Here is a 27777-nt window from a genome sequence, read left to right on the forward strand (position 1 = left end):
TTTGTGGAAAATGCCAAGGGATCAAACAAGATGTCAGATTGACTATGTCTTAATAAAGCAAAGGATCAGAAATGAAGCCAAGGACTGGAGGAGCTAGACGAACCTTGACTTTAGTGTCACTTGATGTTAAAGAACGTAAAGAGAAGGCAGCTGAACTGTTGGAACATAGACAAGTTGAATATATCAAAAACTTAGAAGCCCTTGCAACAAAAAAAGAAAAAAAAACAACAACCTCCAAGGAGTTACTGGTGTTGATAACTGATGGCGTGGGGGTCAAAGAAATTAGTAAAGGCAGCAGAAAAGATACTAGGACTGAAATAGGCAGTAAAGAAGCTGCCATAGGTAATATATACGATACTGGAATTAATAAAGAAACAGTGAATGTGTAAACATGTTGAAAGTGATAAGCAACCTGAAAGGTACCTCAGTAAAATTAACTGGCAATGCAGAGAAGCTTAAGAAGAAAGGGTAGAGGATACAATACATGCCATGATAAAAATACTAAAATGATATTGGATAATGTAGATGCTACACAGTGACTATTAAATAATGACTTTAGGGAGCACATAGCAAGGAGCACATTTATTAGAGATGAAAAAGTGATAGGTATATGTACACCATCGATGGCAATCTTACAGGAATTGGGCCAAAAAGTCTACAAAGATCCATCAGAGCCATGTATGAAATTTCTGAAACTTTGGAAGTTGTATTAGAATTTGAAAAAATGTAATTATTAGAATACAAGGAAAGCAAGAGTGAATGGGTATATCAATCACTGCACAGTCAGTCTAATATCAAATGAATGAAAAATACTCCTGACTATTTTATTAAAGACTGTAGGAAAAAATTTAAAGTGATTTAGTAGAAGACTAGTTTCATGTGTGGCTTGGCTGTTTCTTGGATAGCTCGGTCATTTGTCTTAAAGCTCGGCTGTTTTAAAGCCAAGGAGCTGTAAAACTGAGCAGTGGTAAAGCTGGGGGTTATAAAGTGTATAACTATTGAACAGTGCATAGTTTCTGTTGTTTAATATTTCAATACTCATAAAGTATGTAACTAAATATAACATAACTAATATGAAGCAAATGCTAGAATAGTTCACTTGATCAGATAATGCTTGACATGAGGAAACAGTGAACTTGTTTTATAATTTTATGAAGAAAAAAGGATGGCGTGAACCACATATTTTTTTACTGTAGTGATATAATTACAACAAAGATATGTGGTTTAGACTACTCTCTGTTCATAAAATGATATCTTTTTTTTCCTTTCCCAACTGGGCTGGTAAACCATCTGTTCATGAGCTAAGATTTCATAACACATATAACTGTAATCTTGCTTATTATTACTGTGTCTGAAAATGTAAAAGTGTGTCTAATCTATCTAAAATTTGAGAAATTAAATATGATATTCTTTTAATTCCAGAATGTTCGTCAGAAGATACTTGACATAATGTCATCAGAATGTCAAAAAGAACATAAAAAACCTGAAGAATGTAGTAAGAAAGTAGTATCTACTACAGATGTGGCTTCAACAAATAATAGGTGGTTTGATGGTAAGCGGAATCAAGGACATTGCCTTGTACAGATATTTACATACAGTTCTGTCATGGAAAAAAAATGTTCATGCAGCAGCTGAAAGTCAATATTGCGAAATTTTTGTTGAGAAATGTTTGTATGGTAAACAGGTAAACTCTTTCATATTATTTTGAATCCTGAAGGTTTTGTTTATGACATGAGTACAGACTTAGCATTTTTAACACTTTCAGTGTTGATGTAGTTTGTAGTTGCCGTCACCTGCAGACTGGGTAAAATCAGTTTTTTTATGTAATTTCATACTGCTGTACAGCTCACTGTTATTGGAATTCCAAAACATTTGTATGTTTATTGGACTTTTTACGTTAAGTACTCAAATTTTGGGGCCAATAATTCAAAATTTGAAGGCACCATTGAAATTTCAAGTCAGTGATATTTATTGCAAAAAATAAATAAATAAATAAATAAAATAAAATAAAATAAAATTGTAGAAGAATTACAGTACTGTTATATACAATGAAACATGTTATTATCCTCTAAAAAAATATCTACAAAACACTTGAAAAAAAGAAAAATAACAATAAGCATAAGTTCAGTACACAATTTAGCGTTCATAGTGGACAACGGTGTGATAAACTTTGAAGCAGGGGGAGATACACAACCCGACATTACATTTGGTGCAGTCATATGAGGGGTCCTTTCTTCCAGCCTTTCCTGTTAAACAGGAGCATAATTCATAATATAAAATTCTGGGAAGCTAACAAAAAAACCATTCTCAGCAACAAAATCTGAAACAAATCTTGACTTACTGCTATTTTCAGACGACGTATAATCTGAATCGTCATCAGACAGCCCTGTTTCACCATCTGAAAACTCGCCAAGGACTTCATAAATCATTTGCTCCAAACTTTTATCCTGTTCACTGCACATATGTAAAAGAAAATCAACACGAAAAGACTCAAAACAAACGAAACTGACAGGATACCAATGCCAGACAATGTCTATGAAGTAAGCTACAGACAAAGTCTTTCACAAATACAAGGTATTCCACTGGGCTCGCTGCTGCCATGTAGCGCTCACAGTTGAAACTATGAAGCCTGCAGACCACTCAGACTTCGCGGGAGTCATAAATATACGTTTGACGCCACAGAGAAACATTGTAACTGCTAAGACGTAATATTACATCGTCCACACAATTCTGTTTCCTTCTGAAGACGTAGTATTATGTCGACTGCACGCTAAGTGTTAATAACTTACTGTATTATCAAATCTACTGAATCTGATTTCCAAAGTAGTTTACTTTTGGATGATGACATAACACAGGTGCAAAAGATGAAACATCGCATGTTAAGTAATTGCGTTATTTGATTGTAGTTAGACATCTGTTTTCAGGACCACTAATTCCTTTGTTTCATCTACCAGAACTCTTCTATGCTACTGAACTGTACCAGATGTGACTTTAAATCAGCTGCCATTACTACTACAATGCCTGTCATTAAAAACTCTGTGTGACCAACATTTATAGCATCTGGTATATTTTCATCCCCCTATCCAAGCTAATCTCATGTCCAATGGTTTCAGCTGGTAAAGGCTTGACATGGGCAAGGCAAATGTGTGGCTCATCAGTTCGGAATTTGTCAGCATTATCAGTCCTCTGCAGCTACAATCTCTAAATACTTCAGTGACCACTATAGAATGTCGTATATTGTATGTTACAGAAAGTGTTGATCTGATCTTAACAATCTAGGCTGTGAAGAAGTTACAAATCTGTTACTCCCCCTCCCCGGCCGAAGAAGTGCCCCCCTTCTTTGGCCGAAGAAGTGCCCCCCTTCTTTGGCCGAAGAAGTGCCCCCCTTCTTTAGCATCTGCTGGTGATCGGGCTCCCTCCCTGGAACCCTCTCCCCAGCGTCTCTCAGGCCAGAAGACTGTCACCATGACTCGGCCACGAGGCGCACTATCTGTGCACCCTGAGGTCGCCCGGTCTCTTTCATTCCCCAATCTTGCAGATGCCTGTACTCCCCCTGTGTCTTGCCCTCCTCCCCCTCAGAAAGAGAAGAAGAAAAAATGTCAATCCCACGACAAGGTGCCCCCAGTGGTGCCAACTACCCTCTCGTAACCAGAGTCTGACATCTTATTTATGGATGTCACCCCACCCTTGTCGGTGATGACTATTGATAAAGTGACTTGACCTTCTCCTCAGCTCCTTCATGCCTACCTTGGACTCATGTCACACGACCGTCCAGTGGAACTGCAACGGATACTATCATCACCTACCGGAAATGCAACGTCTTGTCTCCTCTTATTCTGCGTTCTGTCTTGTTCTCCAAGAAATGTATTTCCATGATGACTGCTCTCCAACTTTCCATGGTCATCGCGTGTTCTGTTGGAACTGTGCTGGCGCTGGGATAGCATCTGGTGGAGTCTGCACTTTGGTTCGCTCTGATGTACTTAGTGACTGGGTCCCCCTATGTACCACCTTGGAAGCGATAGCAGTTACAGTGCAAACGACTCCAGCAATCATCTTTTTCAATGTGTACCTCCCTCCAGGTCAGCCTCTTGCTTATGTTGCACTATCTACCTTAATCCAGCAACTCCTGCCCCCGTTTCTCCTCCTTGGGGATTTCAGTGCCCACCATCCACTGTTGGGGAGTGTCACTTCAATGGGTCAGGGTATCCTGATCAGCCAACTTATGACATACTTCGATTTGTGTCTCCTCAGCGATGGATTCCTTACCCACTTCAGTGCCGCTCATGGCACCTTCTCTGCTATCGATCTCACGATGTCCTCCCCTGCCCTCGTGGCTTCCCTACATTGGTCATCCCATGATGACCTTTGTGACAGTGAACACTTTCCCGTGACACTTTCATTCCCCTGCTGCGCCAGGCAGACAGACCCTCACATTGGGCATTCTGCAGTGCCAATTGGCCTTTATACTTGTCTGCTGTCCGCTTTGACACCTCCCACTCGAATTTCATTGATGTAGTTGTGCAAGGCATCTCTGTCACTCTTCTTCATGTTGGCACTGCTCTCCCCCTCTCCACGAGGCTCCCTTGTCATCGGCCAGTCCCTCGTATGTTTCCTCCCTGGGGATGTATGCCTTTCCATTGCAGGTTTGGTCAAAGCTCTGTAGCGTTCTGGGCTGCCAGCAACATTCAACTGTCCAGGGTCTGAACCTCCAAGGAGCTCTGTGCACTGATCCATTGATACTCACGAAACACCTTGCGACACACTTTATGATGGCATCGTTGTTCACTTCCTACCCTCCTACCTTTCTCCAGCAGAAATGCAGAGTTGAACAGACCCCCATGCATTTCATCGCGCACCGTGTTGAGCCCTATAATGCACCTTTCGATGAATGGGAATTGGTGCAGGCTCTTAGGTCTTCATGAGACACAGCCAGAGGGCCAGATTCCATTCACAATCAGATGATTCAGCACTTGTACATTCCACAGAGACAACAGCTCCTCAGGGTCTTCAGTCACATATGGCTAACGGGTGCTTTTCCGTCACAATGGCGAGACAGTATAGTTATCCCTGTCCTTAAGCCTGGGAAAAACCCACCACTGTAGACAGCTACCGCCCCATTAGCCTTACAGATGTGCTTTGTGAACTGCTCGAAAGGATGGTCAACTCCAGATTATGTTGGGTACTCGAATCTCAGGGTCTTTTGTTGCCGTATCAGTGTTTCTTCTGGGCAGAGTGATCTCCAAATGACCATTTACTCCGATTGGAATCAGCCATCTGACAGGCTTTTACTCACCGCTGGCACCTTGTCACAGTTTTCTGTGATCTACATAATGGCTTGATGCCATCACATTTCAGTTACCCTCCATGACTGGGGCTTCCATGGTCCCCTTCTGATTTTTATCTGTGGGTTTTTATCTTACTGGCTCTTCCAGGTCCGCATTGGCACTTCACTCAGCACCCCTCAGATTCAGGATAATAGTATCCCACAGGGTTCCTCATTGCCATAGATGGGCTTGTGACCTCTGTTGGGCCTCTGATTACCCCGGCGTTGTACATTGACGGTTTTTGCATCTGGTGCATCTCCCACTCGGTGGCATCTGCTGAGTGCTAGCTCCAAGGCGCCATCCAGTGGGCCTCTGCATGGGCTACCGCCCATGGCTTCCAGTTTTCACCCCTCCAAAATGCGGGTTATGCATTTTTGTCGCTGACCTACAGTACATCCTGATCCAGAACTTTATTTAGGGAACCAGCTCCTCAATGTTGCAGCACAGTCCCTTTTCTTGGGCCTTTTTTTGATAGCAAGTTGACATGGCTACCCCACATTCACCACTTAAAAGACTGCATGCATGAAGAAGCTTAATGTTCTCTACCTCCTGACCCACACATCATGGGGTGCAGACCGTTCCGCTATTCTCCATCTTTACCGTGCTCTGGTCTTGTCCAGACTCAATTATGGTAGTCACGTTTATGGTTCAGCAGCTGCTTCCACATTGAAACTCCTTGACCCTGTCCATCATTGTGGGGTGTGTCTGGCTATTGATGCCTTTTGCACTAGTCCTGTTGATAGTCTCACAGCAGCAGGGATTCACCCTGTACACATCTGATGGAGCCAATTCCTTGTTTCTTGTGCAGTCGCCATTCGCCAATTCCTTCACCGTCCTGTATACCGTGTGCTCTTCACCAGTGAGGGATTGCGTCTCGCTACCCTCTGCTGGGATCTTCATCTGCACTCACTGGACTGCACCCCGTGTCTTTCCTCCCATACCACTGTTTTTTGCCATTTACGCATTGTCCATACCTGGCCCACCCATTGTTTCCTCCTATATAACGACCCACCCCCACAATGTGGTTGTGGCGCCAGACTGACGATATCTCACATATTGGTGGCATGTCCCCTTCTTTCGACTCTTCATGCTAAGTATAGTTTTCCTGCTTCCTTAAATTTAATATTAGCAGATGATCCACGGATGGTTGACCTGGTCCTCGGTTACCTCCATGAAAGTGGTTTTTATTTCCAGATATAAAGTTTTCGTTTAGTCCTGGAGAAGGGGTGGGTTGGTTGTGGTTGGGACTACTTTTGCAGTCTTCACGGTCTGTGACCCCATGACCACCTCCCCCCTCCCTTTTTTTTACAGTTTTTAGATTTGGTCTTACCTTTTATGCTTTTACTATGTCTGTTTAATGTTCATTTTTTTATAATTTGACTCCTCTGACTGAATCCGTCCACTTTCAGCAGACCCTCTCTCTTATGTAACCCACTTTGGAATCACAGGACTGATGACCTCGCCATTTGGTTCCATACTCTCTCAACTAATCAATCAATCAATAAATCAATCCACCTCTTCCTCCATCTGTCTGTCCACCTCTTCCACTGTCTGTCTGTCCACATCTTCCTCCTGCAGTCTGTCCACCTGTTCCTCCCACCTTCATCTGTCTACCCTCCAGGGGCTCAGCATTCTTTTGCTGGGTATGGGCTTGGCGACCTCTGGTAAGTGCCGCTAGCCATGTGTTACCATAAACTCCGGGCATTCTTCAATGAGCACTGTGCGCCGTGGTGGTGGAATGTTGTGTGTTTCAGAGAACGGGGTCCTTGGTTTCACTACTTGGACTGCTAGGAAGGTGCACACCTCTACAAAAGCACCTCAACCTCAAGGTGTGCTATGTGCTAATGAGGTGAGTGGCTGTTGAGGTAAAACTGTTTCTAGTGGGAAACCTCTGGGGCACCTGCCGCCCTCCATTTGTACAAGGCTTGCTCAGGCATACAGGGCTCTGCCGGGGTCGACATTTGTCTCTCTAGTGTCTCGTGGATCCCTGTGGAATGGTCTCATCAAACGACTGCTCCTGAAGGGGTGAGTATACCGAGCTACTATGTACATCCTCTCATCGAAGGGAGCTCAGTCAGTCAGTCCCCCTGAGAAAAAGTCTCAGACTCATTGTAACAGGGCTTTAGTGTGCCATAACACTTTCATTCTAATAAAGAGAACAGGAGGAATCTTTGAGAAGGTCTCCCTTTTCTGCATTGGAAAGACATTGGAGGGTGTTGCTGGGTCTCAATAAAGTTGCTAAGGACTTTGTAATGGAACATTTCTAGTTGAAACTGCTAATTCAAACCAAGTATCTAATGTTCTGGGCTGTAAGGCACTGGGTGACTACCCAGTCGAGGCTGAGTTGCATAACACCGTTAACTTTTGTAAAGGCATGGTTATGTGCTCCAATATAATGGAGATGGACCCTGCAGAGTTACATGAAGAATGGAAAAATATGGGTGTCACGGAAGGAGTGCAGAACTATACGAGGAGAGTAAATGACACATTGGAAAAATCTGCAACATTTATTCTAATGTTTAGCATTCCAGAGTTACCTGAACACGTCCTTGCAGGCTATATCAGTCTCAAGGTTTGCCCTTTGTTCCTAACCCAATGCGATGCTTGAGATGTCAAAGATCTGGCCATACCACTATGGGATGTAATGGGAGGACTATGTGTGGTAATTGTGGAGGCTCAGCTTGCGAATCAGGCAATTCTTGTCCACTTCCTCTGAAAAGTATCACTCAGTACGGAGCAGGAAGAGTGAGGTCTAGATGAGGAAAGGAAAATTCAGTAGCTGAAAGTCATGAGATGCATACTCTATGGTGAAGCTAAAAAAGCTTTCAAAGCTATGACCTCCAATTTTTGCTACTTCTTTTGCGTTGACTCTTAAGAAGCCAATCACCAAGTGTGGTGTCTCAACACAAACTTGGACCACAGATTCAAGTATGAGGACATGCAGTTGTTGGTGTACCTTTGGGGAAAACTCTATGCCTGAACCAGAAGTCATTCAGAAGCCATCGGCAATGGGCTTACAATCTAAGCAACGTACTGCTGCCCACCATTGGAAGCCTACTAAGCCATTCCCGCAACCCAAGCAACCAACTCTTCTCTTAAGTAAGGAACGAGTCCTTCAAAAAGTGGTTCAAAGTTGAAGAATGTGGCAGTTAAACCTTCGGATCATTGAGTTCTCTGTCTCTCAGATGGGGACTTTACTCTTGATGATATGGATTTCCAATTGGAGGAGAGCCAGGGACTAGCTAACGTTCCCCCTGACCTCCTGGGTAAATCATCACCTCTGAGGGACAAAGATAAGACTAACCATCGGTAATCAATGGTTCCCACAGTTACTTCTGTGTTCCAGTGGAATTTAAATGGATACCGATCACATTTGGCAGAATTACAGCTCATGGTCCAGGAGAAACAGTTGTGCATCTGTTTGTAAGAAGCGCATTTTAAAATCACTGACACACCTGCATTAAGCGCTTACCATCCCTACACCAAGGACAATATTACTGGACTCAGCGCTAAATTTGGAGTGGCTGTTTCCATGGATGACAGATGCCACTCCTCTCACGTTGCTCTTAACATGGCCATACAAGCAGCTGCCATGAAAATCCTAGCACTATTTAACATCACAGTGTGTTCTTTATATCTTCCACTTCATACTACAGACACACTGAAAGGACTATTCTGGGCACTCCCACACGCAGTCCTCCTTTTGCCTTTTGAGGGGGGGGGGGGGGGTGGGACTTTAGTGTGCACAATGTGATGTGGGGCTTGGTTACCACTTGCTCCCAGGATTGAATTATCGAGTGACTCATCAGTTCTGAGAATATTTGCCTTTTGAACTCAGGTCAGATGACACACTTTCCCACAACTACAGGGTCTTTTTTCAGCCATTGACATGTATTTTTGCTCCCCAGCTATTGCAGATTCAGTTCAGTGGGAAGTGGCTGTAAATTTACATTCTAGTGACCACTTCCCAGTGTGGGCCTGTCTGCTGACTTGGACAGCAAACAGGAAACCATGAAGATGGATGATTCAAAGGGCAAATTGGTTGCTGTAGTTGACAGGCTATTTCTGAAAAGAAGAACGGTGGCCCATATCACTTGTGAGATCCCCCAGTCTAGAAATCACCTCAGATGACGACCTGTACCTTGGTGGAATGATGACTGTTGGTTGGCAATTAGAGCCAGATGAACAGCTCTATGGAACTTCAAACATCGTCCACCTACAGAAAACTTTCATGCCTTTAGATCTGTGAGAGCACATGCGAGGTGAGTGACAAAAGAATGATAGAGGGATTTCTGGAAGGAATTCCACTGCACAAGTTTGGGAATCGATAAGGCAGATTTCAGACAAGTGCAGTACACATCCTCTTACGGGCTTGTAAGAAATGGGGTCTTTGTGGACACACCTTAAGACTTGGCTCAGGTTTTAGCTGAACACCTTTTTTACAGTCGCTGCATCATCTCTGTAGGACTACAGAGACAAGGGAAGCTCCATTCTCTGTGTGGGAACTGGAATGAGCTCTGTCTGTGGCCAGACACACTGCTCCAGGACCTGATGAGCCTCATTACGATATGCTCTGACATGTGTGACCTGAAGCGAAAGGACGGTTCTTCTCTTGTTTCAATCAGATCTGGTTTGATGGACAGTATCCCATGATTTGGAAGGAAGCAATATTAATTCCATTCTGGAAACAGGGCAACAACTATAGCACCTAGCTGCCATCTCGTCTGGCTACTCAAGTCCCGAGCTCACATGAGATGTTCCCAGTGCTGTTTCAGGCACTACCGTTCTGCCCTTGACAACTTAATTGTACTGGAGATGGCGATACAGGAGTCCTTCTTACACTAAAACCATTTGGTTTGTGTTTTTTGACCTCGAAAATGCCTATGATACTACTTTGGAGGTACAACATCCTTCGCCAACTTCATGATTGGGGACTACGTGGACGTCTACTGCTTATTATCCAATCCTTCCTCCAGGGCCGGTGCTTTTGTAATTGCTTTGGTGATGCCTTGTCTGACTGCTTTGTTCAAGAGAATGGAGTCCCCTAAGGCAGTGTACTCAGTGTCACATTGTTTGGCATTGCTATTATCAATGGCATTTCCTCCACAGTCAGGAGTCCTGTCGAATGCTCTTTGTTTTTGGATGTCTTCGCAGTTTTCTTCTCTTCCTCTGATCTTACAATGACGACGGGGCTGGTAACCTGGACCAAGACAACAGGTTTTCAGTTCTCACCAGAGAAGACTGTCAATGTTAACCATCCTCATCGAAGTTTTAACCAACCAGTGCTCACAATGGGGGACAATATTTTTCGTTTTTCAGGAAACTATACTTTTTGGGTTTATTATTTGACTCAAAATTAACTTGACTCCCACACCTGAAAGACCTATGAAGAAAGGGCTTCCAGTCAGTGAATATTTTGAAATGCCTTAGTGGAAAATCATTTGGAAGTGACTGGTCTTGCCTCCTGCAATGTTATAGGGTGTGTGTTCAATCACGTTAAAATTATGGCAGTGGATCTGTGGATCAGCCCATATTTAGTACTCGAAGATATTAGATGCTGTCCACCATGAGGGCATTCGGATATTGACTGCTGCCTTTTGGACCAGCCCAGTTCAGAATCTGTGTGCAGAGGCTGTTTAACCACCACTCTATATTTGGCTTGACAGACACTGAAACTCTCAGCATCACCTCAGTCATTGGCATCTAGTGCAGTGGTCCAATCTAACTTTGAATGGCTCTTCAGGAATTGGCCTTGTGCAGCTAAACCATTCAGGATATGTGCTGCTGATTTTTTCGAGGATCTTGATGTATCAGACCTTCGAATACACAGCCAGGAATGGAACGCGTTGCTGCATTGGTGTCTTCAGAGACCCATAGTAATTTTATGTTTAGCATGGGATAAGAAAACTTTTACTCCATTTTACATTTTTACAAGTAACATGCCCGACAAAGCAGCCAAGGAAGCATGTCGGTATGGTGGTATCTGTCAGTGTCCCATCCCAACACACATCGTTATTTCATTTTATGACAGACAAGTCATGTGTCGGTGGGAGACTGAATTGTTGAAGTTGACAGAAAGCAAACTGTGGTTGCTGAAATAGACCACACAGACATGGTGGACTTCATGTCAGCCTTGCAACTGGAAGGAGGTTCTGCTTACCTGGCTGTGCGTTGGACATAGCTCTTCAACATATGGCTTCCTCCTATAGCAGGAGGATCCACCACTCTTTGAGGTTTGTGTTGTGCCTCTTTCAGTTCAATGTATTTTGGCAATGTGTATCTTATATACTGATATCAGGGCAGTCCTCAGTCTCGATGGAGATCTGTCCACCATCCTCGCTGATACTGATTCCAGTGTTACAATAGTGGTGACATTTTGTGAACTGTCAGGCCTCATCCCTGAATTAGTGGCAGGCAGACTTCAGTGGTTATTAACTGCTCTGGATTTGGGGACAGCCTTCATCCCCATCCATGTGGTTGGCATGCTGACTTTTCATCAGAGCTATGATGACATGATGTTTGAGTGCACCTCATCTAAAATCATCATCGTCATCCTCATCATTGTCGTCGATTCTGTCTCCTCATATCCTCCTCCCCCTCTCTTTGTTCGTTCCCTCCACCCTGCTCTCTGACCGCATCTTCCTCCCCCCCCCCCCCCCCTCTCTCTCTCTCTCTGACCATATCCTTCTCTACTTCTCTCTTTCCATCTCAAACTCTCCATCTGTCTTTCCATCTCCACCTCCCATCTCTCTTTCCATTTCTGCATTTCTGCTTATCCCTCTCTCTTTCCATTTCTGCCTGTCCTCCTCTCTTTCCATTTCTGTTCCACTAGCGCACCACTACTCTACACCTTCCACTTGCCTCATGCAACTCACCCTCTTTCTGTCCATTTCCTCCTCCTCCTCCTCCTCCTCCTCCTCCTCCTCACTCTGTCCATCCCTTCCTCTGTCCATCACAAATTGTCCCCAGCCACGCTCATCGGTATGTGTACCCCTTGCAATACAGTACCATAAAGCAGGCTGATACTACTCCCACAACACACCTGTCGTGCAGGGCAGGCCACACATCAGGGACTTGAAAATCATTTGTTTGACCCTGATATACAGGCTACCATTCAAAGCAAGTCAAAAAAATATACCAGTACTACCCCAGCACAACATGCCTCTCACGCAGGGCAGCCTAATGTCGTGGGCAGGAATACTATTAGGCTCCTCCACAAAGCAGGTTGACTCAGCAGGCCAATAGGATTCCCACACAACATGCCTATTAGGTCGGTAGTCTATACAGCTGGGACTCGGAAACAGTGTTTTTGCCCATATCTTTACACATATTGCCACTACAAGGTTATAAACTCCAAAGTGATGATACTCATGAGGCCAGCTGTTTCTGTGCCAAAATTGGTTGAAATTAATAAAGGAGTTTGTGAGGAGATCATGGGGATACACACATAGAAATACAGATGGTTCAAAACCCCATTCATTATGGAAATATATTGGATCAAATGGCAACAATAGACCTGATGTATTTTGAGGATGGCCATATTGAAACTGGTATAGTGACCATGCCGCAGTTGTGGCAACAGTGATTATTGAAGTGCGAAGGACAACTAAAACAATTAAAAAGTTATACATGTTCTGTAAATTAGATAAAAAAGTAGTGTCATATCTGAGTGAGGAACATGAGACATTTTCGACACAGACCAGGAGCATGTAGAGGAGCTATGACTCGAGTTTAAAAGAATAGTTGACTAGGTTCTTACCTAGTAGGATAGTTCATAATAGGAGGGGCTGATGCACTCACGGTGGAGAGTTTCTAACATTTTGAGATATGGAGTCACTGTAAAGAAACTTGTAAAGAAACAAAAACTACTTCATAATAGGAGTAAAAGAAAGTGTAGGGCTATAGATAAAGAAAAGCTGAATGAAACACATTTGCGTGTCAAGAAAGCAACGCATGTAGCCTTCAGTGACTACCATAACAGAATATTGTCAAATGGTCTTTCAGAAAACTGCTTTCAGGGGCTCAGTATTCATTTGCTGAGTAGGGGCTTGGCGACCCTAGGGTTCCTGAGCAGGGGACTGATGGCATGTGGGGCTCTGTCTGAGTGGACCCTTGTTTCCCTAGCTGTTTGTGGGACCGAGGTGAACACTTCAAATCATTATTATCTCCTCCAAGTGGGAAGGGTGTACCACCTGGGACCATTCACACCCAGTCCTCCAAACGAATGAGGGAGGCTAACCCTCCTGGTAACCTGCATCAGTTCAATTGTAGTAGCAGAGCTCAAGGAGTCATAAGTCAAAATGTGTTTTTGGTCATTAAGAGGAAGGACAGGAGGTTTGAAAAAGTGTCCCCCTTCTATATCCATAAAGGCTTTGAATGACTTGCTGGAAGCCTGAAGTTTATTAAGTGGCTGCGGAATGGCTCCCTATTCGTCAAGATTAACAGGGCAAAGACCGAAAAATTGGGTGAATATGATGTAACTGTCGAACCGTGTAATTCCCTTAACTGTAGCAAAGGTGTGGTCACGTGCCGTGACATTATGGATATCGACATAGCCGAACTCAAACAGGAATGGGCATTATAGGGGATAGTGGATGTAGAGCAAAGGATACGTAGGAATAATGGAGAAATTGAGAAGACTGCCATCTTCATTGTGACCTTTAAGTCTCCAACATTTCCTGACCGCATCATGGCAGGTTTCCTCCAACTTAGGGCTAGGCCTTACGTACTTAATTCTATGCAGTTTTGGTCACAGTGCTGAGAGTGATCACTTCCCGATCTGGATTCACCTGCCAGATGGGGTGGACTCTGAAAGGAAACCGCTGTGATGGGTCCTCGGTTGAGCCGATTGGACACTTCATAGCCAGTTGGCGCAGTTCGAACAGTGTGCAAATGTCGAGGCATGGGTGGATCATATTACCAAAATGATCCACCATGTCACTGCAGCATCCGTTCCATAGTCCACAGGACAACAGAAGAGGCAACCTGTTGCGTGGTGGAGTGTCGAATGCCGCTCTGTGATCAGGACCAGGCGTGCAACACTGTCTAGGTTCAGGTATGGGCCAACTGCAGAGAATCTAGCAGCCTTTCAGGTGGCGAGGGCAAAATGTTGCCAAATTATTAGAGAGAGCAACAAGAGGTTGTGGCAACAGTTCCTGAAGACCATCAATCATTCCACCAAAAGTTCCATTGTGTGGGAGACCATCAGGAGAATTTCTGGGAGAGGAGGCAGGTACCCCATGGCTGCTGTAATGGGAATGGCACTCTCCAAACCAATCTGCGAGACATTGCCCAGACTATGGCAGCATATTTTGCCACAGTTACTGCAACAATCAGTCAGGATCCAGGTTTCCAGTACCATAGAGTGGTTGCTGAGAGGTATGGTTTGGATTTACAGACTGCCTCTGATGAAGATAACTGCCCGTTTCCCATGCAGGAGATGGATTCTGCATTGTTTGTGGCTCGTGACACATCCCCTGGTCATGACAGGATCCATTACAGTCTGCTGGGGCATCTCACAAGGGGAAACAAAGATATTCTCCTCGCACTCCATTTGGGTGTCAGGTTCCTTTCTCGATTCGTGGTGTGAGGCAATTTTAATTCCTCCTATAAAACCTGGGAAAGACCGTACAAAAGTACTGTCCAGTGTCCTTTCTTTGTGGATGACTTCTCTGTGTGTTGCTCTTCTTTTAGCCTCACGCCGACGACACGTCCATTGCAACTAACTCTTCAACATTTGGATGAATGGGCACAGAAGAGTGGTTTTAAGTTTTCCATTCAGAAGTGTATGTGTGTGTGTGTGTGGGTGTGTGTTTTTAACTGTTCTCGTTCCATTTTAAACTTTGTAGAGTTGACACTGTCCTTAACTTTAATGACACAGTGAAGTTTCTGGGCCACATATTTGACTCTAAGCTTATGTGGTTACCACATCTTAAGGACCTGAAAGACGGTCACTTAAGGTTTTAAGTATTTTAAAATGTCTTGGCCATAGTATATGGGGAGCAGGCAGGACTTGTCTGCTCCGCTTTTATAGGGCATTTGCGTGATCTCAGCTCGATTGTGGAAGCACAGTGTATGGGTCTGTGAGACTCTCGTATTCAAAGATGTTGGATGTGGTGCATCATGAAGGGATTCGGTTGGTCACTGGGGCATTCAAAACAAGTCCCGTACCAAGCCTCCGTGCAAAGGCTGGTGAACCTCAACTTCACATTGAGCGACAACTACTTACAGTGCACCAGGCATATAAAACACTATACACATCATACACATCCACCTACCATACCATTGCACAGCCTTCACTGGAAAGGCCTTTTTGTAACTGGCAACAGGCAATGAGGCTGTATGGGATTCGTTCACAGGACTGTCTTCTAGAGAAGGGGGTGGCCAGTCTTCGTGTTTCACATCGCAGTGGGAGCAGATTCTCACCTCGGCTTCTCCAGAGGCCCAGACTTATTATAGACTGACAGATTTTAAGAAAGATCTTGCATCAGATTTTACATTTCAGTCTCTGTTTTAGATTTGCATCACAATTTCACAATAGTGTACACTGATGGCTCCAAGCAAGGGAATTCCCTTTGCTACTCTGTCGTGTTGCCGAACCATGTTACCAGCATTCGCCTTCCTGATGAGTATACTATTTTCTAAGTGAATTAGTGTATTTCCATGCAATCCTGAAGGAACTGGAGCAGATGCGTCATATTTGGGGCAAACGGTTTATCATTTGCTCCAATTCCTTTAGTGCCTTACAATCGTTACAGAACGTGTACCCAGCTGAGGAAATGGTTCGGCTGATACATGACCAACTGTACTTGCTCCAACGGCAAGGTAAACAGGTGTTGTCATTCTGCTGGGTGCCAGGTCATGTAAGGATATGGGGAAATGAACAGGCCGATCAGGCTGCCAAGGAGGCCTGCAGAGGACATGATGTGGCACAGTGTACTATTCCCTTGCAGGCTGTCATTCTGCACTACACAGGAAGTGCATGCAGTTGTGGGACAAGGAATGGCTGGCAGTGACAGCCTATATGCTGCAGTTTGTGAAGTCAACAACCCAGGCATGGCATTCCTCCTGCCAGTTGATCAGGCGGGTTGAAGTGACCCTCACATGTCTTAGGATTGAGCGCTGCACTCTCACACACAGTTTTTTACTATGATGAGAGGATCCCCATTTTGTGATGCTTGTGGCGTGCACATCTTTATACACCATATTATAATGGAATGCATTTTATGTCATGATACATGGGCAAAGCAAATAAAAACATGTGGTCAGCCAGCCACATCCATCTGTTATATTGTTTTAGCTCCTTGTACCAATTTCTCCCTGTGTCGTTAATGTTTTACTACTGACGCAATACTTTATTTTGTGGTTCTGTGTGGGTACGCACAGTTTTCCAACTTTTGTTACCTGTGTTTTATGTGCTGCTTTATCTACCTGTTTAGTGTATTTTACTGACACTCATCTCAATCTGTTTTTGCACGGGTGCTGTAGACCTTACTGTTGTGCGCCCATACAAACGCGTCCATGTCCATTTAGAAAACCTAAAGAAATTTGGGTGTGTTGACAAGTTGTTAGTGGCATCGTTTCCAGTCAGTTGCCCCCATGTTGGTCCGGGGGTTAGAATAGGCCCGAGGTATTCCTGCTTGTTGTAAGAGGCAACTAAAAGGAGTCTCACGCATTTTGGCCTTTATATGATGATCCCCTGTAGGGTTTGACCTCCATTTTTCAAAATTTTCCTGAAGAGCGAGCCAATTGAGGAAGGGTGCCTTACACGGTTCATTGTGTCCATCATGCATTGAGATCTTTAGCCCACTTTGTCTTCGTAGCATTGTAGTCCTGCCCATTCTCCATCACTTGGGTGAGGACATCTTCCTGGGTGCATTTTCCACAAATGCACTATGCAGTGTCACTTTCTGTGCAGATGATGACCATGGACTTCTTTGCACCTCATATCCAGCACAGTAGCCAGTCCTTTGTGGTGGGGCCGCCATGTACCCTGTTGGTTGTAGCCCCCTGCCAACACAGGGATTGCTCTGCTGATGCCTGCACCATTAACTTCCCACATATGCCAAGGAGTAAATGCTCATCACCCTGGATCATTGGGACTCCCGACAATGGCCATCCTGCCAGTTGGCCTTTGCTGCGGCTGGATGGCACCCGTGAGGAGCGCCCCTGGTCGGAGTGGATGGCATCAGGGCAGATGACACGCCATGAAGCGTAGTACATCATCTCTTGCTGGTGGTCCACTGCCAGCAGTCTCTAATTGGGCAAAGTCTAACTTTAGTGCCAAGAAATATGACTGCAAGTCGTTCCCCTCCCTGGCTACACCAGGGGAGGAACACCAGACTAAGGATGGCAGTGAAGCCTATTTGCGTCGGTACCTCGTATGTACGAGAATTTATGGGGAATCTTTCATGTCCTTAAAGCCTCAGTTTTTTGCGGAGCATTTGGAAGACAAGTTTGGGGAGGTGGAGGGCTTGTCCAAAATGCGCTCTGGGTCAGTTTTGGTAAAAACAGGATCCTCAGCCCAGTCATGGGCATTACTCACTTGTGGCAAGTTGGGGGATGTTTCTGTTACCATCACGCCTCATAAGAGCTTAAATATGGTCCAAGGTATTATATTCCACAGGGACCTTCTTTTGCAGTCTGACGATGACCTGCATGCCAAATTAGAATGGCGAAGTGTTCATTTTGTCCAGCGCATCCATCGGGGTCCGAGTGATAACCAGGTTGCAACCAGTGCCTTCATCTTGGCCTTCGAGGGTGACACATTGCCCGATGGTCTACTGCTGTGACGTCATGCCCTATATCCCTCCCCCGATTCAGTGCTTTAAGTGCTGGTAGTTTGGCCATATGCCTTCCTGCTGTACTTCCAGCCCCACCTGTCGAGATTGTGGATGTCCATTGCATCCCAATACTCCATGCGCTTCTTGAATTCCTATAACCTCTCAGAACCGGGAGACTACACCTGCCCCCTTGATGGTGGGAGCACTTCCCTCCTTGTTGCGCATGCACCACCTACTTTGGAAGCAACCCCCACCCCCACCCCCACCCCCACCCCTCCCAACCATCGGGCATCGGGGATTTCAGTCCCCACTTCTGAGTCAGAGAAGTGTAAGGCTTCTTTGGCTCCTCTCACTAGGAAGGGGTCCTTTGGGTCACTCCCTTACGAGGTTTCTGCTAGTGGGAAAGATATCACCTGCCAGTGGCTGAAAAACCCAAAAGCAGCTGGTTGTAGGGCTTCACACTCATCCTCAGTCCTGGAGATTGATTCAGTGAAGTCCTCCCAACCAGGGAAACCCAAGGAACAGCGCGAGAAATCGAAAAAGAAGACCACCAAGAACAAGGAACTTGCAGTGGCACCCACACCACTGCTACCTACACACTCTATGTCTGAGGATGGGGTGGAGATTCTGGTGTCTGCTGAGGACCTAGATCTCGCTGGACCCTCAGACACAATGGATGTACACTGATCAGGCAAAAAGTCAGTGGCAGCAGGTGACCCTGAGGTGTAAACTGCCTCATTTTAATGATCCATGCCTTCCCAGTCTCATGATGATATCATCCTCCAGTGGGATTGCGGCAGTTTTTACCATTGCCTGGTTGAGCTACAGCAGCTGTTAAGCTTTAGACCTGCTTTCTGCATTGCCCTCCAGGAAACCTGGCTCCCAGCAATGCGGACCCCTGCCCTCCACAGCTATAAAGGATATTACAGGCACTGTAGTGACTATAATCGAGTGTCAGGTGGAGTTTGTGTTTATGTCCTAAACTCAATCTGTAGTGAAACTGGGCCTCTTCAAACCCTTCTTGAAGCTGTGGCTGTCAGAATACGGATGATGCGGGAAATAACTGTCTGCAGTGTATATCTTCCTCCAGTTGGTGCAGAACCCCTGGCTGCACTGCTTGATCAACTCCCTAAACCTTTCCTACTTTTGGAAGATTTTAATGCCCATAATCCCTTGTGGGGTGGCACCGTGCTTACTGCCCGAGGCAGAGATGTTGAAATTTTACTTTCTCAGTTCGATCTCTGCTTTTTAAATACTGGGGTCGCCACACATTTCATTGTGGCTCGAAGTAGTTACTGGGCTATTGATTTATCAATTTGCAGCCCAGGACTTCTCCCATCTATCAACTGGAGAGCACATTATGACCTGTGTGGTAGTGCCCACTTCCCCATCTTCCTCTCACTGCCCCTGTGTCAGGCCCATGGCCACCTGCCCAGATGGGCTTTAAACAAGGTGGACTGGGAAACTTTCACCTTTGATGTTATAGTTGACTCTCCCCCACATGGTAACATCGATGTGATGATTGTGCAAGTGACTACCAGAATCATTTCTACAGCAGAAAACGCGATCCCTCGCTCTTTAGGGTGCCCCCTGCGAAAGACAGTCCCTTTGTGGTCGCTGGTAGTCACTGAGGCAATTACAGAGCGTCTGTGAGCTCTGCAGTGATATTGGTGGCACCCTTCCCTAGAGCATCTGATAGCCTTTAAGCGGCTCTGTGCCCGTGTACACCAGCTTATGAAACGACAGAAACAGAAGTGTTGGGAATTCTACGTGTCGACCATTGGGTGCCATGTGTCACCTTCTGGACAAAGAACAGACGTCTTTTTGGGTACCATAACCCAACAGGCGTTCCTGGTGTTACCATCAATGGCGCGCTTTGTACTGACGCAAACTCGATTGCCGAGCACTTTGCTGTGCAGTATACTCGAGACTCTGCATCGGAGAACTACCCCCCAGCCTTTCGCACCCTCAAATGGCAGATGGAAGGGAAAGTCCTCTCGTTCACTACATGCCACAGTGAACCCTATAGCCCCATTTACGGAGTGGGAGTTCCTCAATGCACTTGTACATTGCTCTGACACAGCTCATGGGCCGGATTGGATACACAGTAAGATGATTAAACATCTCTTGTCTGACTACAAGCGCTGTCTCCTCGTCCTCTTCAACCGGATATTGTGCAATGGCGTCTTTCCATCACAATGGCGGGAGAGCATCATCGTTCTGGTGCTCAAACCAGATAAAACCTGCTTGATGTGGATAGCTATTGGCCCATTAGCATCAGCAACGTTGTTTGTAAGCTGCTGGAATGTACGGTGTGTAGGCAGTTGGGTTGGGTCCTGGAGTCATGTGGCCTACTGGCTCCACGTCAGGGTGGCTTCCACCAGGGGCGCTCTACCACATGTAATCTTGTGTCTGCCATTTGAACAGCCTTTTCCAGACACCAACACCTGGTTGCCGTTTATTTTTTATCTACACAAAGTGTATGAAACGACCTGGTGACATCATGTCCTTGCCACATTATACGGGTTTGGTCTCCGAGGCCCGCTTCTGATTTTTACCCAGAATTCCCTGTCGCTCCATGCTTTCCGTGTACAAGTTGGTGCCTTCCATAGTTCCCCCCATATCCAGAACAATGGGGCCCTGCAGGGCTCTGTATTGGGTGTATCTCTATTTTTAGTGGCCATTAATGATCTAGCAGCAGCTGTAGGGCTGTCTGTCTCACCTTCTCTGTATGCAGACGACTTCTGCATTTTGTACTCCTCCACCAGTACTGCTGTTGCTGAGTGGCGCCTGCAGGGAGCCATCCACAAGGTGCAGTCATGGGCTCTTGCCCACGGCTTCCAGTTCTTGGCCGCTAAGTCATGTGTCATGCACTTCTGTCGGCATCGTACCATCCATCCGGAACCAGAACTTTACCTTAATGACAATCCTCTCACTGTAGTGAAGACTTATTTATTCTTAGGACTGGTTTTCGATGCCTGATTGACTTGGCTACCTCACCTTCATCAGCTTAAGTGGAAGTGCTGGCAGCACCTCAAACTGGGGTGCAGATCGCTCTACTCTGCTGCAGCTCTACAAAGTCCTTGTTCAATTCCACCTTGACTATGGGAGTCTGGTTTATGGTTTGGCGGTGTCCTCAGTATTGCGTGTACTTGACCCAATGCACCACTGTGGTGTTTTCCTAGTGACGGGAGCTTTTAGAACAAGTCTAGTGACCAGTGTCCTGGTGGAGGCTGGAGTCCCTCCATTGCAGATCTGACATGCACAACTGCTCGCCAGTTATGTTGCACACATTCGTAGTTCTCCTGATCATCCGAATTACTGTCTCCTTTTTCCACCTGCGGCAGTTCACCTCCCACATAGGCGGCCCAGGTCAGGGCTAATGATTGTGGTTCATGTGCTATCCCTTTTGTCTGAACTGGAGCCCTTCCTGTTACCACCTCCCATCCAGGTCCGTCCGCATACACCTCCATGGGGTACACCTAGGCTGCAGATTCGTCTGGACCTTTCGCATGACCCTAAGGACTCATTTACTCCTGCCACTCTCTGCTGTCACTTCCTCTCTGTTCTTGACATGTTCCGGGGCTCTTAAGTGGTTTACACGGACGACTCAATGGCTGATGGTTATGTTGGCCTATGTCCACAGAGGCCATTTTGAACAGCATTCCTTGCTCGATGGCTGCAGTGTATTCACTGCAGAGCTGGTGGCCATCTCTCGCACACTTCAGCATATCCATTCAGCCCTGAGGAATCGTTTCTTCTGTGTACTGACTCCTTGAGCAGCCTATAAGCTATCGACCAATGCTACCCTCACCATCCTTTGGTAGCATCCATCCAGGAGTCCGTCTTTTCGTTTTTCTCACATGACATACTGAGGAGGAGGAGGAAATTAGTGTTTAACTTCCCGTCGACAACGAGGTCATTAGAGACGGAGCGCAAGCTCGGGTGAGGGAAGGATGGGGAAGGAAATCGGCCGTGCCCTTCCAAAGGAACCATCCCGGCATTTGCCTGAAGCGATTTAGGGAAATCACGGAAAACGTAAATCAGGATGGCCGGAGACGGTGACATACTGAAATCTGTGGTCAATGCAGGTGGGTAGATGCAGTATTTCCGAAAAGCATTTGACTCAGTACCACATCTACACTTATAATAAGTATGATCATATAGAGTATCAAATGAAATTTGTGATGGGAGTGAGAATTTTTTCATTGGGCAGATGCAGCATGTTACCTTGGATGGAGATTCATCGTCAGGTTGAGAAATAATTTCAGGTGGGCCCCAGGGAGTTGTGTTATGACACTAGCTGTTCATGCATATCAGTGACCTTGCAACCGTTACTAATAGTAACCTCGAAACTTTTTGTAAATGATGAAGTTGTCTGTAATGAAGTATTGCATGAAGGAAACTCTGTAAATATTCAGTCAGATCTTGACAGGATTTCAAAGTGATGCAAAGATTAGATTAGACATACTTTCATTCCAATTGATCCTTAGTGAGGAGGTCCTCCAGGATGTAGAACATGTCAGAAAAACATTAATACGTGACAAATATTTACAACTCAAACAAATAAGCTAATGTACCATTCCACAGGTCCCAAGTGGAGTGATCATCATTTTTTTTTTTATTTATAAGGTAATAAACATGTAAACAAAGATGATGTAACTTACCAAACGAAAGTGCTGGCATGTTGATAGACACACAAACAAACACAAACATACACACAAAATTCAAGCTTTCGCAACCAACCGTTGTCTATCAACCTGCCAGCGCTTTCGTTTGGTAAGTCACATCATCTTTGTTTTTATATATATATTCACCTCAAAAAACTATCCAATCTCCTGATTTCCCACCTCCGGAAAAGCAACTCACTCACCCTTCACAACCTTTCCAGCAAACCTCAACCTCCTCTCATTGCACACAAACCCAGTCTCTCCCATCTACTCAACCTCCCACTTCCAGCTCCACTCCCTCCAAAACCTCAAAATTCCAATCAACACAATCTGGAACCACAACACCCTAATTCAGTATTTAACCTTTCCTCCAAACTTCTCTCCCAATCCGAAACCTCTGTCCTATCCAAAGGCCTCACCTTCAGCCCCACTCCCAGATTCAACCAAACAGCCCTCGTCAAAGATTTACTGTCCTACACTCGTACTCTCTGCTGGAAATATCACTTTGCCATGAAGAAAAATTATCCTAACCCTACTCCTAATGATCCAACTCCCCAAGACACTATCCAAATTGAACCCTGCCTGGAACAGTTCCGTCCTCCGTCACAGTGGGACCCACCTCCTCTTCCTCAAAATCACCCTCTCCAAACCTTCCAGGAATTTCTGACTTCCAGCCTTGCCTCTCAATCCTTCTTAAAAAACCTTAATCCTACTCCCAACATCACCACTGCTGAAGCCCAGGCTATCCGTGATCTGAAGGCTGACCAATCCATCGTCATTCTTCCGGCGGACAAGGGTTCCACGACCGTGGTACTTGATCGTCGGGAGTATGTGGCTGAGGGACTGCGTCAGCTTTCAGACAACACCACACACAAAGTTTGCCAAGGTAATCCCATTCCTGATGTCCAGGCGGAGCTTCAAGGAATCCTCAGAACCTTAGGCCCCCTACAAAACCTTTCACCTGACTCCGTCAACCTCCTGACCTCACCGACACCCCGCACCCATACCTTCTACCTTCTTCCTAAAATTCACAAACCCAATCATCCCGGTCGCCCCATTGTAGCTGGTTACCAAGCCCCCACAGAACGTATCTCTGCCTACGTAGATCAACACCTTCAACCCATTACATGCAGTCTCCCATCCTTCATCAAAGACACCAACCACTTTCTCAAACGCCTGGAATCCTTACCCAATCTGTTACCCCCAGAAACCATCCTTGTAACCATTGATGCCACTTCCTTATAGACAAATATGCCGCACGTCCAGGGCCTCACTGCGATGGAGCACTTCCTTTCACGCCGATCACCTGCCACCCTACCTAAAACCTCTTTCCTCATTACCTTAGCCAGCTTCATCCTGACCCACAACTTCTTCACTTTTGAAGGCCAGACATACCAACAATTAAAGGGAACAGCCATGGGTACCAGGATGGCCCCCTCGTACGCCAACCTATTCATGGGTCGCTTAGAGGAAGCCTTCTTGGTTACCCAGGCCTGCCAACCTAAAGTTTGGTACAGATTTATTGATGACATCTTCATGATCTGGACTCACAGTGAAGAACAACTCCAGAATTTCCTCTCCAACCTCAACTCCTTTGGTTCCATCAGATTCACCTGGTCCTACTCCAAATCCCATGCCACTTTCCTTGACGTTGACCTCCACCTGTCCAATGGCCAGCTTCACACGTCCGTCCACATCAAACCCACCAACAAGCAACAGTACCTCCATTATGACTGCTGCCACCCATTCCACATCAAACGGTCCCTTCCCTACAGCCTAGGTTCGTGGCAAACGAATCTGCTCCAGTCCGGAATCCCTAAACCATAACACCAACAACCTGACAACACCTTTCGCATCCCGCAACTACCCTCCCGACCTGGTACAGAAGCAAATAACCAGAGCCACTTCCTCATCCTCTCAAACCCAGAACCTCCCACAGAAGAACCACAAAAGTGCCCCACTTGTGACAGGTTACTTTCCGGGACTGGATCAGACTCTGAATGTGGCTCTCCAGCAGGGATACGACTTCCTCAAATCCTGCCCTGAAATGAGATCCATCCTTCATGAAATCCTCCCCACTCCACCAGGAGTGTCTTTCCGCCGTCCACCTAACCTTCGTAACCTCTTGGTTCATCCCTATGAAATCCCCAAACCACCTTCCCTACCCTCTGGCTCCTACCCTTGTAACCACCCCCAGTGTAAAATCTGTCCCATGCACCCTCCCACCACCACCTACTCCAGTCCTGTAACCCGGAAGGTGTACACGATCAAAGGCAGAGCCACGTGTGAAAGCACCCACGTGATTTACCAACTGACCTGCCTACGCTGTGACGCATTCTATGTGGGAATGACCAGCAACAAACTGTCCATTCACATGAATGGACACAGGCAGACAGTGTTTGTTGGTAATGAGGATCACCCTGTGGCTAAACATGCCTTGGTGCACGGGCAGCACATCTTGGCACAGTGTTACACCGTCCGGGTTATTTGGATACTCCCCACTAACACCAACCTATCCGAACTCCGGAGATGGGAACTTGCTCTTCAATATATCCTCTCTTCCCGTTATCCACCAGGCCTCAATCTTCGCTAATTTCAAGTTGCCGCCACTCATACGTCACCTGTCATTCAACAACATCTTTGCCTCTGCACTTCCGCCTCGACTGACATCTCTGCCCAAACTCTTTGCCTTTGATTATGTCTGCTTGTGTCTGTATATGTGTGGATGGATATGTGTGTGTGCGAGTGTATACCTGTCCTTTTTTTCCCCCTAAGGTAAGTCTTTCCGCTGTCGGGATTGGAATGACTCCTTACCCTCTCCCTTAAAACCCACATCCTTCCGTCTTTCCCTCTCCTTCCCTCTTTCCTGACGAAGCAACCGTTGGTTGCGAAAGCTAGAATGTTGTGTGTATGTTTGTGTTTGTTTGTGTGTCTATCGACGTGCCAGCGCTTTCGTTTGGTAAGTCACATCATCTTTGTTTTTAGATATACACACACAATGAACACATTGGTTGTTAAGCTTTTTATGGCTGCTGGCAAGTTATTGAAAATGCACACCTTTTTGTACAAGAGTAAGTGACTTGTGAAGATTATTCTTATTTCTAGTATTGATTCCATGAATTGAACTGTTCGTTTGAAAAATTGATATGTTTTTAATGACAAATTTCATTATGGAATAGATATATTGGGAAGCAGTATTTAGTATCCCTAGTTCCCTAAACAGGCTTCTGCAGTATGTTCTTGAGTTCGCACCTTTTTGTGCCTGGAAAACTTTAGGTTGGCTTTATGAATTTCCCCCAAAAATAATCCCATATGACAATATGGAATGAAAGTAAGCATAATATGCCAGCTTTTTCATTTTTATATCTCCTATGTCTGACACAATTCGCATTGCAAATAGAGATTTGTTAAGATGCTTTAGCAGTTCTGTGGTGTTCTCCTCCCAGTTGAATTTATTATAGGTCTGTAATCCCAAGAATTTAGCACTATCCACTTCTTCTATCTGCTTGTCATCGTATGTTAGGTATACACTCGTGGGACACCCCTTACAAGTTCTGAACTGTATGTAGTGCGTTTTTTCAAAGTTTAGTGACAAAGAATTGGCTAGGAACCAGTGATTAATGTCCACACATATTTTATTAGCCGATCTTTCTAAGACTACACGTGATTTGCTATTTATTGAAATATTTGCATCATCAGCAAACAAAATGAACTAGGCATCTGTTAATGTTTGCTGATGAAGGATCATTGGTATACACAAAAAAGTAGGGGCCTTAAAGTGGAACATTGTGGGACCCCATGTGTAATTAGTTCCCAGTTGGATGATGCCTGATAGCTTAATACATGTCTCTTTCCTAATAACAACCTCTGTTTCCTGCCAGAGATACAAGATTTGAACCATTTTGGAGCATTACCTGTTACACCATAATATTCTAATTTACTTAAAAGGATATTGTGATTTACACAGTCAAGTGCCTTTGACAGATCACAAATTATACCAGTTGCCTGCAATTTTTTGTCTAATGAATTAAGCACATTTTCACTGTAAATTTAGATAGCCTTCTCAATATCAGAACCCTATAGAAATCTGAACTGTGACTTTGACAATATGTTATTTGAGATAAGATGGTTATAACGCCGATTGTACATTACTTTTTCTAAAATTTTTGAGAATGCTGACAAAGTGAAATTGGATGGAAATTTGATGCTATTTCTTTATCTCCATTCCTGAATGGTGCTTAACTTCAGCTTATTTCAACCATTCAGGAAATATTCCACTGATAAACAACTGGTTACACAGATAGCTTGATATGTTACTTAACTCAGAATCACATTCTTTAATTAACTTTGTTGATATGTCATCATACCCACTAGATGTTTTTGATTTTAAAGATTTTATGATGGACATTATTTCTGCTGCGGTAGTGAGAGTCAAATTCATATTATGGAAGTTACTTGAAATGTCTGATCTGAGGTATTCCATAGTAGCATCTACAGAACCTGACAACCCCATCTTTTCAGTAACAGTTATAAAATGTTTGTTAAAAAGTTCTGCAACACTATACACATCTGTCACCAATGTATCATTTACTCTTATTGCTATTTGTCCCTCTTCATGTCTGGTTCTACTGGTCTCATACTTCACTATATCCCATATTGTCTTTATTTTGTTATCTGATATGACTATCTTTTCCTCGTAATATATTTGCTTTGATGTCCATATTACAGTCTTTAATATTTCACAATATTTCTTGTAATGTGCTATAGCATCATCATCAGAGCTGTTTCGGATTGACAGATACAGTTTTCTTTCTGTTTTACAAGATACCCCTAATCCTTGAGTAATCCATGACTTCTTTGTAGACTTTGCTCTAACCTTAGTTAGTTTTGGGGGAAAACTGTGTTCAAATAAGGTAAGCACTTTATTAGCAAAAGTGTTACATTTTTCATTCATGCCATGAGCACTGTAAACATCAGTCCAGTGAATGTCTCTGAGGGGTG

At 45.0% G+C, this 27777-nt stretch overlaps 1 protein-coding gene across 4 annotated transcripts in view; it reads left to right on the top strand.

Annotated features, from left to right (window-relative positions):
- The window catches only part of LOC124616014, a 217171-nt gene that overhangs the window by 62143 nt on the left and 127251 nt on the right, over positions 1-27777 (top strand). For all 4 annotated transcript variants that reach the window (XM_047144267.1, XM_047144349.1, XM_047144426.1 and 1 more), the window contains exon 3: positions 1423-1552. In XM_047144267.1, the coding sequence (XP_047000223.1) occupies positions 1423-1552 (130 nt within the window). The remainder of the gene's footprint in view (positions 1-1422; positions 1553-27777) is intronic.

Source organism: Schistocerca americana, chromosome 1, assembly GCF_021461395.2.
Source record: "Schistocerca americana isolate TAMUIC-IGC-003095 chromosome 1, iqSchAmer2.1, whole genome shotgun sequence".
Classification (NCBI taxonomy): Eukaryota; Metazoa; Arthropoda; class Insecta; order Orthoptera; family Acrididae; genus Schistocerca; species Schistocerca americana.